A 17,155-nucleotide genomic window follows, 5' to 3' on the forward strand; every position below is an offset into this window, starting at 1 on the left:
AATTCCTTTAAAATCTATTCTTGTAGTTGTGTCTCATCCTCTCCCTTCCCCACCCCTTCCTACTTAGGTGCATTTGTTATGGTTCGTCACTCAGTAATGCGCAACTTCCTTGGATGTTTGGTTTTATTATTTTTCCTCATGACCGTATATTGATGTTTATGTACATTTCCTTCCTCAAGAAAATTTGCTTAAATTAGATACCAATACTCAACACATAACTGTTCACTTTCATGAATTAAATGAAACACCGCTAAATAATGATAAAAAAGATGGAACTTGTGTAGTATTTTTCAATTCAGAAATTTTCTCGGTATGAATGAGTTCTGCTTTTTCAGAACATGCAGTCATTTCTTTGAATTTTTAGGGGTTTTTTATTTTAGCTGTAGCTTCCAAGGAAACCTTTTGCCAGATGACTGAATAGTATTGCTTTCTTCATGGGAAACTAAACCTTACTTAGCCAACTGATTACCCTGGTTTTGAAAACTGATTTCCACATAATGCTATGACCAAAACAGTTGCAAGATTCTGAAGTTAAAATATAAAAAATAAATTATTAATGTAAAAACATTTTTCTTCAGTTTACTGTTTAATTACTATAGCTTTGTCTGTTCCTAAAATTTTGCCTTCCTTTTTCTTTGGTTTTTATCCCTTGCAGCCCTTTGGAGTTAATCAGCCTGGTCCTTACATCATGTACACCACTGTAGATGCAAATGGGTACCTGAAAAATGGGTCAGGTAAGAGAAACTCACTGTGAGAATACCCAAGGCAGTCTGTCTGTGTATGTGCTTCTCAGCAACCTGAAGAGTTGGAAAGGTGACAGAGGGAAATGGGAATGGTTTCAATGGTGCCTTCAGTTTACAGTGCCAAACCCCCTGCCGTTCTCTTCCTTCTTTACAGATTGCATTTTTATTACAAACATTGCAATTGCATTATTTTTTCATTTGTCCTGTGCCAGTTGGGTTTGAACAGTTGGCTGTATCTGAAAAATTGTTGGGTAAAATATCATCAGTTTGTGAAATAGCATAAGCTTCTAATTTCTTCCTAAGCAATTATGTTTTAAGAGACTGCAGTGGTCTTGAAATACCTGTATACAATCCTAGTAGCCAAATGACAAAGGATCAGGGTAACACTACACGCAGGATGTATTTGTCTGGAGTTGTTCACTACAACTGGTGGCTAACAAAATCAAATTCTGAGTAGCCTGAGGAAGCTGGAGAGGAAATGCCTGTGTCCTTTCAGGTAATACAGGAGCTACAGGTTCTCAATCATTAGGTAACAGGGTCAAAATCAAGGGGAAGGAGTGCTTGGTGCAACTTGTATTGTAACTAAAGATTTAATGGCCTGAGATGGCGCAGATGCCACAGTTTGCAGGAGTCCAAAAACAAAGCAGCCAAAGAGAGAATAATCCATTAGGCCATGGTACAAGCAGTGCCTGATGTTAGAATATCCTGGGGTTTATGCTGCCTTCCTAGGTGTGTACTAGTGGCTCCTAGAAAAAGCAGGAGACTGTACAAAGTGGTTTATTAGTCTCATTTATGACTGTTAATCTTAGGACTTATAATAGACTCACTTCTTGCTTAGGCAAAAAATCCGAAACTCAAAAGCTGAACATGATCAGAGTATGAAGGTCCGTAAGTGCAGTCATCTGCATCTGTCCCTCCAGTCTCAGATTTAAAAGAAAAACGTTCCAGTAGTTCACTGGGAAGACAGTATTCTGTATAACACTAACTTACATAAAAGCAGTAATTTAGGGGGGAAAATGCCAACATGTTAAGGTCCTGGGTCAGTCTGAATCACTAGCAATGCTCTCACCATGAATAGTGTACTCAGGACTTAATTTCATCTGAAAAAAATTAAAGAGAAAGAAGATGTCCTGAAATACAAACCAGATAGCTGCAAAAACATATCTCGATACCCTAGCACTTCTGTACTTGTACATGCTTAAATAAAGATATTTTTCTTCCTCTGTGTCATGGAACAGTGCTCACATCTTACAACTGTGTGGAATAAAACAAGCTTAAAATTTGGACCTATTTCATGTATCATTTTCCTTTTTTTTTTCTCTCTCTTCCAAGAACAAAAGCAAATGCATTTTTCTTAAACATTTTTTTTAGGGTTTGCTGAGGTTGGTTGGTTGTGGCTTTGTTTGTTTGTTTGGGTTTGGGGGGGCAGTTCTTCTAGAAATGCAGTGTTTTTACAACTTACTCTAAGAAACTGTTATCAAATGTGATTTAATACTGCTATATTCCCTTCACAGCTACCATATTTACCATAATAAAAACCTAACAGAGTCCAGGCATGATGAATTTCCCTTTCTGTTCTGACATTATGAAATAACAGTAATGAATTCCAAGTGCATTTATGACCCCAGCAGTGTTGCAACATGGAATTTTCTAATGCTGTCTTTGATCAGTTTCTCAACACTAAGTTAATAGATTTTTTTGAGTCTGTATAATTCCTGCAAGAACTTTTCAAAGTCATGTTTTCTGAGGGTATTACATTAAGTTTGTAGCTAGATTTTCTTATCTTGCAAGTGTTACGTGTAAGATTCAGTAAATGTTCTAACTAGAATTACTGGCCTACAGATTGTTGTCTTGAAAAACAGCCCATTACATCACAATCCTCTTCTATTTGACTATCAAGAAATCATCAAGCCATACTTCTTATGTACTGGTAGGGAATACCAAACCCACATGGTATTTTTGGGCCATGTATAAACCTACAAAACATCTTTTCCACATTAAGTTTTTATTTATTTAGCATCAATATGCTATTTTAAAACAAATTTTCATCAACTTATTTGCCTTCCTTATATAGTATTATGGGACAATCCATACTTGAAGCTTTTCATTATCTGAAAGGTGTAATGAGCTAATCAAAATTTTAAAAGAATTAATCCCTTTCCCAAGAGGTAACCTGAGTAAAAACATAGTTCTTTTTCTGATGAAAACAAAATTCACCATCCCCTTTTCATGTCCCCCTCCAAAGCCAGCTGCTATTATTTGTTGCCTTTATGGCTGCTCTCAGTGGGGGAACAGTTGTTGGCTGGACCACTGCAACCAGTCACGTGAAGTTATCCCTCCAGCCCTGGGCTTAAGTAAATCACTAAGTACTCAAAGCCATGGCCCTCACTCTGCTTCTGATCTCCTAAATTCTGCAGGACTTTAGTTGTGAGTTATGGCATCTTTCATGTAGGCAATATTTGTGCAAATAGTAAAATAAAAAGGCCCATATGGCTGTCCTTATCTAATTCATTTAAAGGTTCTTTGATCTGCCAAGCCTTAATTACAGGAAATTTGCATAATTATGAGGGTTTTCTTAAAAACATTGTTAGAATTGTTCTGTCTCCTATTAACATTCCAGTATGTTGTTAAAAGATAGCAGAATAACAATTAGCATGTATTCTGTGCTCTTTTTTTCACATCGTTCAATTCACTTGTAATCTTACAAGAAATACTGTTAAATTAGCTACAAGGAATAGCAATTGCCAACATGGGCATTAGAATGGAGAAGTTCTGGGCCTTACATCTGCAGTTAATATCTCCTCAGACCTTCTCTTCCTGAGCGGAAAATCAACTGCAACAGCTTCTTCAAATATTTAAGGAATTTCATGCTTGAGATCAGACCAGGTCCAGTGTAAATCTGGGAGAAGTACACAAACTCAAATTTAAGTCATGCTTTCTGATCCATGTCCTGCAAACTGCTTTCTCCCTTTTCTTTTGGAGTTGTTATTTTTAGGGAGTTCCCACAAGTATGAGTGTCAGCCAGGATTTTCAGCTCTACATAGACATTTCCAGGCTTTTATTGGGAGAATACCTTCTGTGTTTCAGCCTGTGCTATGCACATCTGAATTGTCTCTTCTGAAGTAAAAATATGCTGATAGAGTTTGAAATAAATAGGCTCATACTTGCAGCTTGTGTCTACCAAACATATGCATTCTGTGGGCCAGGAACAAGGGGCAGTAAATATTTCAGGTTTCTTCAAAGCTCCATATCCATAGGAAGATGACAAGAGTAGCTTCCCTGAATGGCTCATATGGATCAAGTCATAATTTGTTTAAGCATCTGTGTGAGTGAAGCTGTGTAGACTGATGGCCTTTGCAGTTCTCGTTACAGAGCCCTTTCATTTTGCTGGTTTTGCTTTGTTTTGTTTTAAACCTTCCATGGCAGAATGACCTTTCACATGCTGTGAATTAGTGCCCTTCTGGTTTTTTGAAATCTGCTTACTCTTCCCTGTTGTTGCATTGAGTTCTCCTGCTGTTTAACTAAATTGAATTGTGAGGTGAACACAAATGTCTAGCAGCTATTATAGTCGTGAATTTAAACATAAACATTGCAATATGTACCCAAAAAAAAGCAAAATAAGCTTATGTTCAATGGCCATTTGACACTGCAAGGTTCATTGTGTAGAATTCCACTATACAGAAAGAAGTGTATTCATGGAACAAGCTGGAATAATTTAATAATTGAATAGCTGGATTCTATTAAGAGGGATTTTCTGGTTGCTATAGGTGGGAATTGCCTGCTAGTATGTTTTTCTGTATAACTCTCTTTTGTTTAAAAATCTTACTTTAACTTGTAATATTGCTTGCAATATTACCAAACCTTGGATATTTGGGCATTACAAATGACACAGCTTCTGCCTATCAGCAATATGATAATTTCATTGTTTGAGGAGTTTTAAAGAGTTACCAATTTTACTTCTATAATTTTATGGTGTAAAGGTATTTTTCATAAAAATACATATTCTCATATAAATGCATCAGGTTTGGAGTTTGGGCTTGCAGAAGTATCCCAAGTGTTTTCAGTACAGCAATTATCGATATCCCAAGTCCCAAGAGTGCACTTTGAACTGCCTTTCCCATGTTACTGCTGGTACGCCAGAACCAGGTATTGCGGAAAAGGTTGCAAGGTGAAGCTGTGTACTGCATTAATCTGGAATTTCCTATTAGGTGGACTAAGGAAAAGAGGCAGCCAGCTGGGGAAAGCAGGGAGACACCCCCAGCCCTTAGAACACTCAAGTTACCATTGCATATTTTAAGCAGAAAAAGAATTCTTTGACCACTACATTTTTTTCCAACCAGTGACCTCCAAAGGCAGTAATAAAGGAACTGGAGTAAAGCTTTGAACTAAAGCCAAGCAAATCAATTTCTCCAACTTTCTATGAAGGTTCCAAGTTTGAAGTTGTTGCATTTTTGTTAGTTTGGGTTCTTTTCCTGAAAGCTTCTTCATAAATTCTTAGGCATAGTCCGTGGGTTTTTCATTACTATCAGTTAAATTTTCCCTTTCTCTTGCAGTAAGTGGTTCTGGCATATTTTCAAATAAAATAAGGAGCTGCCAGTTTCAAAAATTGGGGAAATACTCAGTGCAGTTTAGTCCAATACTGGTAATGGCTGCAGAGTGGACATCACTGCAGTGTCTCAGCTGTGCAGGGAAGTGACACACGGTCACTGTGAGATTGTACCAAAATCTTGAACTGCCTTTGTCTTGTTCCAGCTGTTGCCTGTGTGTTGTTCCCAGGTATGCAGCAATCGATGCAGCTTCTGCATGGTAGGCTTTGGACTAATTTTTACTTTTTCTAGGATGCATATGTTTGTTTAATCTATATAAAAAAAAGTCATTGATGTGCTGACCTCAGTATTCAAGTAGGTGATGGTACTTACATGCAAGTCTGAGACTAAAGGATACACTTTGGAATCCTAAATAGTATTACTGAATTTTGAATTGCTCAGAATGGCTTTTAATTGACTAATTAAATGCAAATAACATTTTGTTAAGAAAAGCATAATAAAAAAACTTACAAGGAATGCTTCAGAAAACCACGAGTTGAAATCAGATTTTCCATTAATATTTCAGTTCTGTGTGATCTCACATGTTCTGCTCTATTATTTCACAAAATAAGTTCATTTAACCTGATTGACCACTATCAGTATTGTGCATCTATTTCTGTAGGCTCAATGAGGCTGTTCCTAAATCCAATATTACATGTTGTCAGTGCTGTTTAAACAAGAGAAAGCATTGCTTTTACATGTAAATGCAACCACCTTCCCCATAAAGTTAAACTCTTCAGCCTGAAATAAGCTGTTGAGGACATTTCAGTTCAGCTCAGGGTAGAACAGGCTACCCTTGGGTTTTCAGCAAGTTTATATCAGGATAATGGAAACAGAAGGAAAATTACTTAATTCAGGTATAAAAGAACAAGTACTGGATGTGTCAGAGACAACACATGGCTCTGGTTTTCAGACAACACTTTAGAAAGGTTAATGATACAAATTGCTTCCAATTTTATATGCCAGACTTCAGAGGTAAGGAGATTGATTCCAAAAGGTCCAGAATGGATTCTGAATATCAAACTCTGCAAAATCTTCTGAGGTTAGCTGCCCAACATCATTAGCTTTTTCTTACAAATTTGATATCTGACAGGCTGAAACCATGGAAAAGCATGTCCTAAAATGTTGAGGATTTTACTCTGCCCAAGGTGTTTTGAAGCAATAAACTTAATGACTTACGATCTAAAACGAGAATATGAACACCACCACTGGTACCAATACCATAGCCCATGATATCTGTGTGCTTCTAAATAGCATTTTTGAAATGAGAAGCTTAAGGCAAAAGACAATAGTATTGAATAGTCTTAAAACAGCATTAAAAAGAAACCATGTGTAGCATGGTCAGGAGAAGATTTTTTAATTCTTGTTTATAGTAACAGTTCTACTGAGGAAGTAAAACAAACTGTGAAGCAACAGCCACTTCTTCCATCTTGCCTACAATGACTTCAAAAAACCTAAAGAACAATTTTAATGTAAGAAATAAATCCCACTTTCCCCCTGGAAGATGCAAAACTATTTTCAAGTTTTCTTAGAACAAGTAGAAAGCTGTTATGAGTAGTTTCACAAGAGGGCAAATTGCTATGGTTGCTATTGAAATTAAATTTGAAATATTTTCTTAAGTAAATTACTTACTGGTGACTGGGAACTTCAGATCATGTCAATAAACTGTTGACAGTACTCTCTGTAATTTCTCTTTTTATTTTTCATCTTGGTCCGGGGCTTTTATGTTTCTCAGGTGAGCAGTTGTCATTCTTAATTATTTGGTTGCAATTCTAAACGGAACTTTTCAGTAAGCATCAAACAGAATTTATGATAGATATAGGGTGAGGAAAGCAAGAGTCTCAAAGTTCTCGTGCGCTTAGTCAGCTTTAGTGTAAACTGGAACCTTCTACATGCTATCATCCTGCTTAGCTAACACGTCCCCATTTTAAAGGCAAATAAAAAGTATGTGCACACTTTCTGCCTGCTGTGTAGAAGAAAACATTCCTTTCTGACCTTTGCAAATGATCTGTTTACATCCTGAAGGTAAGATTTCATTATCCTTATCTTAGTAGGCACAAGAACCAGCATTAGTAGCCATGAAATTATGCAGTGCTTTAAGAATTCTAGCTGCATTATGTGACTCTCTAACCTCTTTAAGGCTGACTGCACACAGTATATGACATTTTCTTTTATTCCCTTTAATTTAGTTGACATTCATTTCATTTGTAAGATGAAAGAAAAAAGCAATATCTTAGTTGCAGTCTTCTCATGATCCTAAATATTTCACTCAAAAGTAATTCTAAAAGCTTTTTGATGTTACAACAGTACCTTGTTCTTTTGGGGAAAGTCCTTCAGCATTCAGCATTAGTGAAACAAATTCTAAAAGAAAATCTTTTTTATGTTGCAGCATGATCAAGTAACACATCTGGTTTGTTTCTATAATGAAGTCAAATTAAATAAACCCACCTTTGCCAACTACTTGTATATTGGTAACTGGAGGTTGCAGATAGTACGTAATTTGAGAATTACTCCCATTTTAGATTTGAATGTTGACACCTAGAGATTGAGCAGTTTAGCCAAGATCATGTTAGGGAAGTCAGTGGCAAGTCAGGAACCGATTCAGGACTCAAATCCTATGCTGTCCTATTCTGTGTTATCTCAAGTTACTGGAAAAATCCCTGTTGTTGAAGAGAAAAGCTGCTCAGTCAGTGCTTTGTGCCACATCATCTGTAATCCAGAAATTTACCTAACAATGTGGACAGTACACCTTCTTCTCACAATAGAGACCTGAAAGTACAAACCCAACTTAAATATTTCCTCATCTGCTTGCTCATTACATGGTTCTGGGTGGGGAAAAAGTAAATCTAAAATGTGTATAATCTTTAGGAAGATTGTTACTGTTTCTTTTTACTAATAGCATTTTAGCTTAATAAAAAGGTAACTGCATCGAGCTGATTTTTCAGATCTCAGTTGACATTTATCTTGCTTTTTAAAATAAATTATTATAATTCTAAACCCACAATAATACAGAATATTTACCTCCTGATTAAACGGGCCTGTTTCAAAACATCCCTGACAGCATATGGCAAGTGGCTTCCTCAAAAGCTGGTAGGGGCAGGGAGGATCACAAAAAACAGAACCATGAAGTAATCATTGTAATGAGCAGGGGTTCAGAATTACCAGCCTGCAATACAGGGAGTAGTTTGTCCCCAGAGGAGCATACAAGAGCTGAAGAGCTGCTTCTGGAAGTGGGTGTCGTGTCTTTGTCCCTTGGTGAAGTGCTGCTGTATTGTCACCAATGCTTGCACTTTCTGGCCATCTCCAGGACCCAGGAATGGGAGGTTGGGTTTGGTTTTTCTTGAAAGGGTATTTGGCTTTGCCAAAGAAGTGGTGGTGGTCAGTTAGGAGTTTTTCCTGCCCCTCTGTTCACCACAGCTGTGCAGGATGTGGTGTCACCAGTCTGGCCCACAGCTGGTAGGCTGAGGTAAAGTGTTGCCTCCTGAATTGAGCCTTGGATGGGAGTGTGGAGAGGTAAAAAGGGTTGTCTGTAAATTCATTACAAAACCTGGATTCCTGTTCTTTAATTCACATTCTGTTGCATTTTGGTGTTTAACTTACAATTTCCAGTTTCAGGCATAATATATTAGGGGTCAAAGCAGAGAGAAATCTGAAGCTCTAAAAATACTGACTAAACCACATCCTCGTGAAAAGCTGTCTCTGTTGGTCACAGAAACCCACTTGTGGTTGTCAAGTGTCCCTTGAACTCATTCCTGTTAATCTGGTGAAGGCTGCATTCACTGCGGTGCTTCTTGAGGTGCTGATACCATTCCTGCTGAGGAACCTGCTCACTTGCTAAGTGGCTTCTAGAGAACAAAGAACCCACACAGAATCTGAATCTGTTGGCCAGAAATTAAAAGATTACAAGATTTTTTTATATAAATGGAATACTGGATACTTTGGAAGTGGCATGCCAGTGAACTTGTTGATAACTGCAGCACTTGTCTGTTTCCTCACTGCCTTTTCAGGAAACCAAGAGTCTTATTTTCCACCGACAGTTTCTCCTTTAATTATTATTATTAACTTGCAATCACTGCAATCCTGTTTTCATTAAATTAATTCATTCTTTGAAAATTTGTTCATGAGAATTTACTTAGCTAATTTGGTGACACAGTAATTACTGATTAACATTGACAAGAATTAAAGTGAACCTTCACATGTTGAGTCTGATCTTGTAAATCAGTGGGGTGAGAGACTTGACACTAATCATATAAAAATAAATGCAGATAGTTGATTTCTTCTCAACCTGTAACGAATAATGGAGATTCGGTTTAACACAGGAATGATGCTCAAAAGAATTATCTACCTAGAAATGTAAAGCATTTAAGCTCTTCTCCAGGTGAGTGCTCACAGGTAGTTTGGAAATGTGGGATTGAGCCTTTAAGAATTACATACTCATGCAATTGGTTAAAATTTTTTAAACATTTTTGTTACTGAGGAATGTATATTTGTGTAACAAGTTGGTAGTTTGGAGATTGATTGATTCATTCATTCATTCATTGAGGGTTTTTTCCCCCTAAAATACCTATTTGTGCTTCCTTTCTGCTTTCCTTCCAGCTGGCCAGCTCAGCCAGTCAGCACATTACGCTCTCCAGCTGCCCTACAACGTGCTGGGCTTGGGCCGCAGCGCCAATTTCCTCGACCACTTGTACGTTGGCATTCCTCGTCCCTTAGGAGAAAAGGTTGGTTGACATTTAAGATTGTCAAGCTAATATTTATGGTGCTACCTTTCCTTAGAGACTTTGGATGGGAATACTGCTGGGACACTTCTTTTTTCATTTTCTGAAGTAAGAATATCAAAGAAGTAAGTTTGCATACAGAAAGGTTTGTCCAAAAGAACCAGTTTGCCCAGTTTTTTGGGGAGTGTATAAGCTCTGAAGCCAAAATAAAACCAAAAGAAGACTGAAACTGTCTGTAAATGTTAGCACAGGTATGTAGTGCTTGTTTGTAGGGCAAATCGGTATTAGGTCTGAGGGTTCAGTTATTCTGGGCTGCAGTAGCTGTAGGGCTTTCCCGGGGTCGCTCTGGCCAGGCTGGGACTCACGTAATCCCTTCTGCCTTGGTGATAAAACCATGGTCAGTGTCATGGAAGGGGGAGATTACTGTGATTCTCTAATCTTCGCGTGAAACATAAAAGTGGGGTCCTCACCATTTTCAGTCTTTAAAGATCTGATGGTACCACTTTGAAAAGTGAGGTACTCAAATTGGCCAAATTCTGATTTAGGTAATTGCTTTGCCTGCCTCCTTTGTAGAATCAGTTCTTTTCTTCTTTCCCTGTTATGTTGTTGCTTTGTACTTTTAAAGCAGATGCTGTGTTTCATGTCAGCAATAGTTATTCTGCTTTTTAATTTTGGGGGGTGGGTTTTAAAGCATTTTGGAGCTTTCAGAATAACAGGTTTATTAAAAGATAAGGGATTAATCACTTATATTTAAAATTTTAAAAAAACCTTACAACTCTTTATTTCTCCTTTTGTACGTTTCAACAAAGAATTTCTTTGCTTTTAGGTATGTTGGTTTGTTAAGAATTGACACAGCCTTTGTTTTTCTTTCAGTCCATAAGAAAACAAGAATGGACAGCTATCATACCAAACTCCCAGCTTATAGTCATTCCCTATCCTCACAATGTTCCTCGAAGGTAATGTCATCATTTGCATTTGCACTTCCCAAAATTACATTAATACACAGTTTACATTAGGCATTACGTGTAGGTTTAGAAATAGTTATTTGTATAGAAAGTTACTGAAGAACAAGGGCAGGGGGTCAGTTCTGAGCTGAAGCTGAGAATGCTGCTGAGGTATTTACATAGCCTCTCAGATGGTGCCCGTAAACAATCAAAACCTATTACCAGCTCAGACAAACAATCAAAAAGTATTACCAGCTCCACTCCTGTAAATAATAACATACTTGCTAGATTTAACAACATCCTCAGTGACAAATTACAAGCATGGTAATGGTTGAATTAAGCATTTTTGTTTCACCAAACATGCAATTTCAGTCTGGTTCCATAGAAAAGCTTTGCTTCAGCCCTTCTGAATGCAGTAGCTGTTGCTACAGGAATGAATGTTTTCCTTTAAGGGAAGGTGAATGGGTTGGTTGCACGAGAGCTTGAACACAGAATCCGCTTTGCAATTAAAATGTTTCTCCCAGAAAGAGAGCACGTTTCTCTTTTTGCTTTTAGAGAAAACATTAGTCAAATATTCCAGCTGCGTTTTGCCGCTTGATCTACCAGTGAGGTCAGTTGCATTTATCATGCAGAAATGATTCTGACATCAGTTCAGCAGTTAATTTTACTATAGAACAAATAACAGTGGAGAAGTGATGTGCTGCTTGAGTTGCTAATTAACAACCACAGAAATAACATCTGCCAGATGAAAATTAACAGTCTTAAAGTAAGTTACAGTCTTGAGGTATTTAAAGGTATGTGCTATGCAAAACAATTTCTGTTATTGTATCTTTAAACTATTTTTACTTTTGTATAAAGTGGGTTTGTGGACCTTGTAGAATAACAGAGGATGGAATCCCCAGAAGAAATCAGATTTCATAATAAAAGTTTTTGGTTTTGTTTTTTTTTTTTAATATAGGTAAGTGTTTTTCTGAGAGGCCTCAACACAGAACCTGCTGCTGACAGCTTTCCCATGATAGAAAACCTGTAGTACAAAAAGGGGATTCCTTGGGCCTCAGAACCCCACGTGATTTGAGGGATGTTTTCCAGGAGCCCTAAAGTGCTTAATTTTGTTGATCTTCAGCTATAATCAACTGGTTTTGTTGTCTAGAACTGCAGTTGTCCCTGTAAACTTCAGACAAAGAGAACTGGACCCATGAGCCTGTCCAAGAGGAGCTTCTTATGTGGAGGAAAAATCTTTCAGGCTTACTTCCTCCTGCTGCTCCATGGCCCCAGGCCCCAGGCATTCCTGTGAAAGGTTTCCTTATGCATTTTACTTCGGCCTAGGCAAGGGCAGAAAATAAATCTCCTAATGAGAAAAAACTCATTCCCTGAGGATATCCATAGCATTCATGAAAAGTTAAACAGAGATTGTCCTTAGACATGGTATTACTCAAAAATAGTTATATTAAGCCATGTATTTCCAAGTAAACATCATTAAGCTTCAGTCTCTTAAGTAGAGCTGCTTGTTTCTGTAGACCGAGTTGTCACCTGTCTTACCCTAACAGGTTCTTTTCATCTTTGCAAGTTAAATCTGTTTTCTGCTTCTTAATGAAGGGTATTAATGTTTCCTTGGATTTTCTTCTTTTGTGTAGCTGGAGTGCCAAGCTGTATTTGACCCCAAGTAACATTGTACTGCTAACAGCTATAGCCTTAATTGGTGTCTGCGTTTTCATCCTGGCAATAATTGGCATATTACACTGGCAAGAAAAGGTAAGCTAATTTACTAGAATATTTTCTGTGTATTTTCTATACTATTTAGCACTCCCTAATATTTTAAAGACCTGTACATTGGTTTGGGGTTTTTTTACTATTTTTCTACAGTATAATAATTTCTGACACAGACTGGATTAAGTCCCAAAAGGTGTTATTATTAATTAAATATTTACTACACGTTTAAAAATTGGCATTATTTTTATTTAAGCTCTAAGACACTTAAGCTTGTCCATGTTGCTCTTCATTTCCTTTTTCCATTAAGCTGTTATTTTCAACTTAAATGAGACATCTTTGTTTCATATCTAAGCTTTCCATTTTGCAGCTTTAAGGAGAACTGTTTTGGGAAATGGAACATAAACTCATTTACTTACCTTGAGTTCCACTGGCAATCTAAAAATAAGGAGAAAGTCTTTTTTGTGTATCTCTCTCTACTGGTTGCACTGAAATTAGCATTCAGGAATGTATAGGGAGTCAATCGTGCATATTGCCTGCTTTGCTCTGTGGGTCTGAATTATACATGCAGGGTATAGAAATCCATTGATTTGAAGAAGCATTTTGAAAGGGGCCTTTCATGTCACAAAAGAAATACATTCCCACTTTTCTTAACTATGCTCAGTTCACAATCATACCCAACTGGCAGAGTTGCCAATAAATGTTACTACATACCCAAACCATAATCTTAGCTGTCAGATAAAATTACTGCACATTCTGGCATGGTAGCACTGTTTGTTATTTTGTGCTTGTGGAAATAAAATGACCTTGTTAAACATTCAGATAAGCTTTGTGCATGCTTCATATTTAAATGTTATTTGTCTGTCAATCTTCACCCTTCAAAATGTTAAATACAGTCTCCAACTAATAATAAAGCTGGGAATAAGACACACAAAGGAAAGAAATACAAAGTTTATGATGGCTGTCGTTAGCATGTTCTGCTGTACCAAGAAAGCACTGCTTACTGGTAGCTCAGGGCTGGGCACTGCCTGGGTTTAATTCTCTCTCCAACATATCTTTAGCAAACAAGAGTAGCAGTAAAGGTACTTGGACTTTGAGTTGGGGAAGGATTAACTATGTCTAATTCTGTCTGGAGAAATGGAGATTTAATGGCAACGTTCTGAACAGTTTTTATACAGCAATTCAAGCATTGTAGTGTAAGGAAGGACTCAGCCCAGAGTGAGTGCTTTTAGAGCTGTTTTAAGCCCCAGGTGTGTGAATTAAGTGGTGTTGGTTATATTGTAATTTCATTTCCAACTCTGCAGCACAAAGTAGGCACAAATATATGGACAAATTATGTGTATTTTCAGACCACTGTATAAACATGCATTAATTCCTATACTTTTCTGATGGATTTTTACCTTCCCAGTTTTTAGAAGTGGTTGAGATACTGAACCAGTAAGAATGTTCACCAAGGCTGTATTGTGCATCACTGACATGTGTAAAGTTAAACTCCAAAGTTCCTTGTTTCTAAGCTTGTTCTAGTTTACTGTCTCTCAGCAATTCTCTCATGAAAATACTGTCCAGGCTAAATGCCACTTTCCCTTGCAGTTCTCTGGAGTACGTGTAACAAAGAAAGGAAGGGGAAATGAACTGGCACTTAAAATATTTTTCTTTCCCCCAGAGGATGAATGTGTCTGTAAGATGCAGTGTTTTATTCAGCAGTTTAAATAAACCCTGTACTCTGACCTCTGCAGATAAGTAGTAACAGGAGCCCTTTGTCCACAGTAGTTCTTATACACTCATCTGCCAGTTAAGTATTGGAGTACTGAAATAACTGTAGGATTTAGGGGTAGGTGTTGGTCTGTCCTGCCTTAGAAATTTTGAATGCATTGAAGAAAAAAAAGCTTTGAAATCTCAGTTACTAGATTTTAGTTTTGATACATCAAATGAAAGAGAAAGTGAAGAATTGACACCATTCTCCGTCTTACAACAAATAACATCTTGCTACATTTGCTACAGCCATCATTAGTCCTTATTCTCATTCTTGATAACTTGCTTTGGGGTCATGAGGCCGGTTTAGAAACACTGCACAGTGATGGAATACTGCTAGAGAGGGTTTGCTGGATCCAGCAGAGTATCAGTTACTGTCAAATTTGAAGCAGTAATTTTTTCAGGAAGCATACAAGAAATGGAGTGGAAATTGTTTTCTAAGTGAGACGATGAAATTTTGCGGAATGTGACAAGCATTTCAGTGTAGGAAAGAGTGTGCCACTCCCCCCTTCCCACCCCTTTTTTGACATCCAGAATACTACTGACACTGATAAAGTCCCTGCCAAAAAAGCCAGGCTGATATATCTTAAACCTCACTGACAGCTCCGCTGCTGCTACAAAATGCAGTAAAATCCATATTTAATCCAATGGAGTTGCTATCACACATAAACATTGTGTAATGAGGAAATCTTTGGCCTTGAGCCAAAGCAGATGACGAGCTCTCATGGCAGAAGACGGGCACCGATTTCTGCCACAATTGTGTATTTTTGTCAACTGAGACACAAATGTGAATGCCCACACAGCACCTACTGGAGAGGCTTCTCTTCATTTTACTCCTTAAAAAAACAAAAAAGAAAGAAAGAAGTTGGGTCTGTGCAAGCTAAAAAGCATTTCAGTCTGCTTTGCCAAATTCTCTCATGCTGGGATTTACACATACTGTCTGTCATGACAAAAGCACTGTTTTCTAAAGAAGTTTGCACTGTGTGTTCAAGAATCCTTGAAGAAATGCTTCCATCCTCTGTTAAGTCCTTTAGCACACAAGAGGAGACATGTGGGAGAGGACATGTTTTTACACATGACATGGATTATAGGTACAATTTAAATATGCTTCTTTTTTCCCAGCACCACCCAATTTACTCTATCAGCAGGTCAATGTGTGTTCTGCATAAATAAGCAGGGAAATGCATCCTACTTCACATTTTCATAATACAAACAAAAAACACAGAACACTTGTCACATACTTGGTGCTGTTAATTGTTGGTTGAACTGCCATCTTGCTCTAAAGTTGTATTTAACAGAATGTTTGTTAAATGAGGTTCTTTGTACCTGTAACATAAATTACATTTACAGTTAGTCCAAAGTACTTTCATCTTATATCTATAATGCAGACAAAATGCGTACCAGGAAACAGTCTTCAGATTTGAATTATTCCTTCTGAAAAGCATTATTAGAAATAACAGAAAATAATGGGTCATAAATACTAAAAAAGTGAGCATTAACAGCAGAAGCTAATTTTGCGTAGATTATTGCTATTTCAAGCTGATACCATTTAAAAGTTAATTGTTGGGGCTTTTACTAAGCTTTTTTGCCTTTTGTCAAATGGCTTGAAAAAAATCAACCATTCTCTGACACTTGATGGCTCATTTCTGTAAAGTATTGCTCTAGATTCCACAAAGTGTTTTTTTATTATTATTTTTCAGAAAGCAGATGACAGAGAGAAGCGACAGGAGGCTCATCGGTTCCATTTTGATGCTATGTGACATGCCTTAATATTTATGAAGGAGCTGCTACTCATTTGCTTAATTGAAAGACTAAATCCTGATTTTTTAAATTATTACCATGAAAGTACTGTTGGTGTGTTATTTGTAAATGTTGCATTATCTGGTATTTATTTGGAAAGTATTAAAATTAGACCTGAATGTCTCACAAGGCCTTTCAGTTAAGAGACTGTATATAATAGAATTTGGCCTTTATTTAACAGAACGGTAAATTTATTTTTCTTAGTAAAGGGATCAAGTTGCATGTATCATTGTTTATGTACCAATTCTTTAGTAATATTTGATAGAAAGAAAGCTGTGTAAATTAAGTGTAGCATTTCAGCGAGCAGAATACCTTGTACCACTTGAATTGGTCTTGTCCTTTATTCATTCCTGCAAAACAACCTGGTTTCTGAAAATTAAACTTGTGCAATTTCTCAGATGACTTAATCGTTAATTATTTTGATCGTATTAAATGGTGCTTAACCTAAAGTATTCTGTATTTTTCTTTGTTTAAATCTATATGTGCAATAGTTAAAGAACTTAGGAAGTAGGGAACCAAAAGCAACCTGCAGTGTAATGTTAGTTCAGTCATCCTGGGATAAATGCAGTATTTATGTGTGCTAGTTCTAGGGAGAAGACAACGCATTAAAAAATTAAAATCATAAAAATGTATCAGCATTACATAAACTGCTTTTATAATTAAACTATAACCACATTTATTTTAGAAAGGAACAAAGTCATTATGAAAGTAACTATTTTTTTAACATAAGAAAGGTATGGGATTTTTTATTTCGTTTTGTTTTACAAGATGTTAAAAGAAACATTTTTGAGTAGAGATTGAGAATTGACACCCTAAAATGTATTGCTAGGTGATGAGATACACAAAGATTAAATTAAGAGTATTAAGAGTGTAATAGGACACTCAGAATAATCAATGCACATTTT

At 36.9% G+C, this 17,155-nt stretch overlaps 1 protein-coding gene across 1 annotated transcript in view; it reads left to right on the top strand.

The window, feature by feature from the left end:
• Nucleotides 1-16,699, top strand: part of ITFG1 (integrin alpha FG-GAP repeat containing 1) — a 72,115-nt gene extending 55,416 nt beyond the window's left edge. The window contains exons 14-18 of the mRNA XM_042027557.1: nt 656-734; nt 9,926-10,050; nt 10,921-11,003; nt 12,626-12,743; nt 16,151-16,699. Coding sequence (XP_041883491.1) covers nt 656-734; nt 9,926-10,050; nt 10,921-11,003; nt 12,626-12,743; nt 16,151-16,210 — 465 coding nt within the window. The 3' untranslated portion in view covers nt 16,211-16,699. The remainder of the gene's footprint in view (nt 1-655; nt 735-9,925; nt 10,051-10,920; nt 11,004-12,625; nt 12,744-16,150) is intronic.
• The last annotated feature ends 456 nt before the right edge of the window (nt 16,700-17,155 follow it).

The sequence above is a fragment of the Corvus kubaryi genome, unplaced genomic scaffold (assembly GCF_017639235.1).
Source record: "Corvus kubaryi isolate FWS band 111438036 unplaced genomic scaffold, C.kubaryi_AGA036_p1.0 37300, whole genome shotgun sequence".
NCBI classification, from domain to species: Eukaryota; Metazoa; Chordata; class Aves; order Passeriformes; family Corvidae; genus Corvus; species Corvus kubaryi.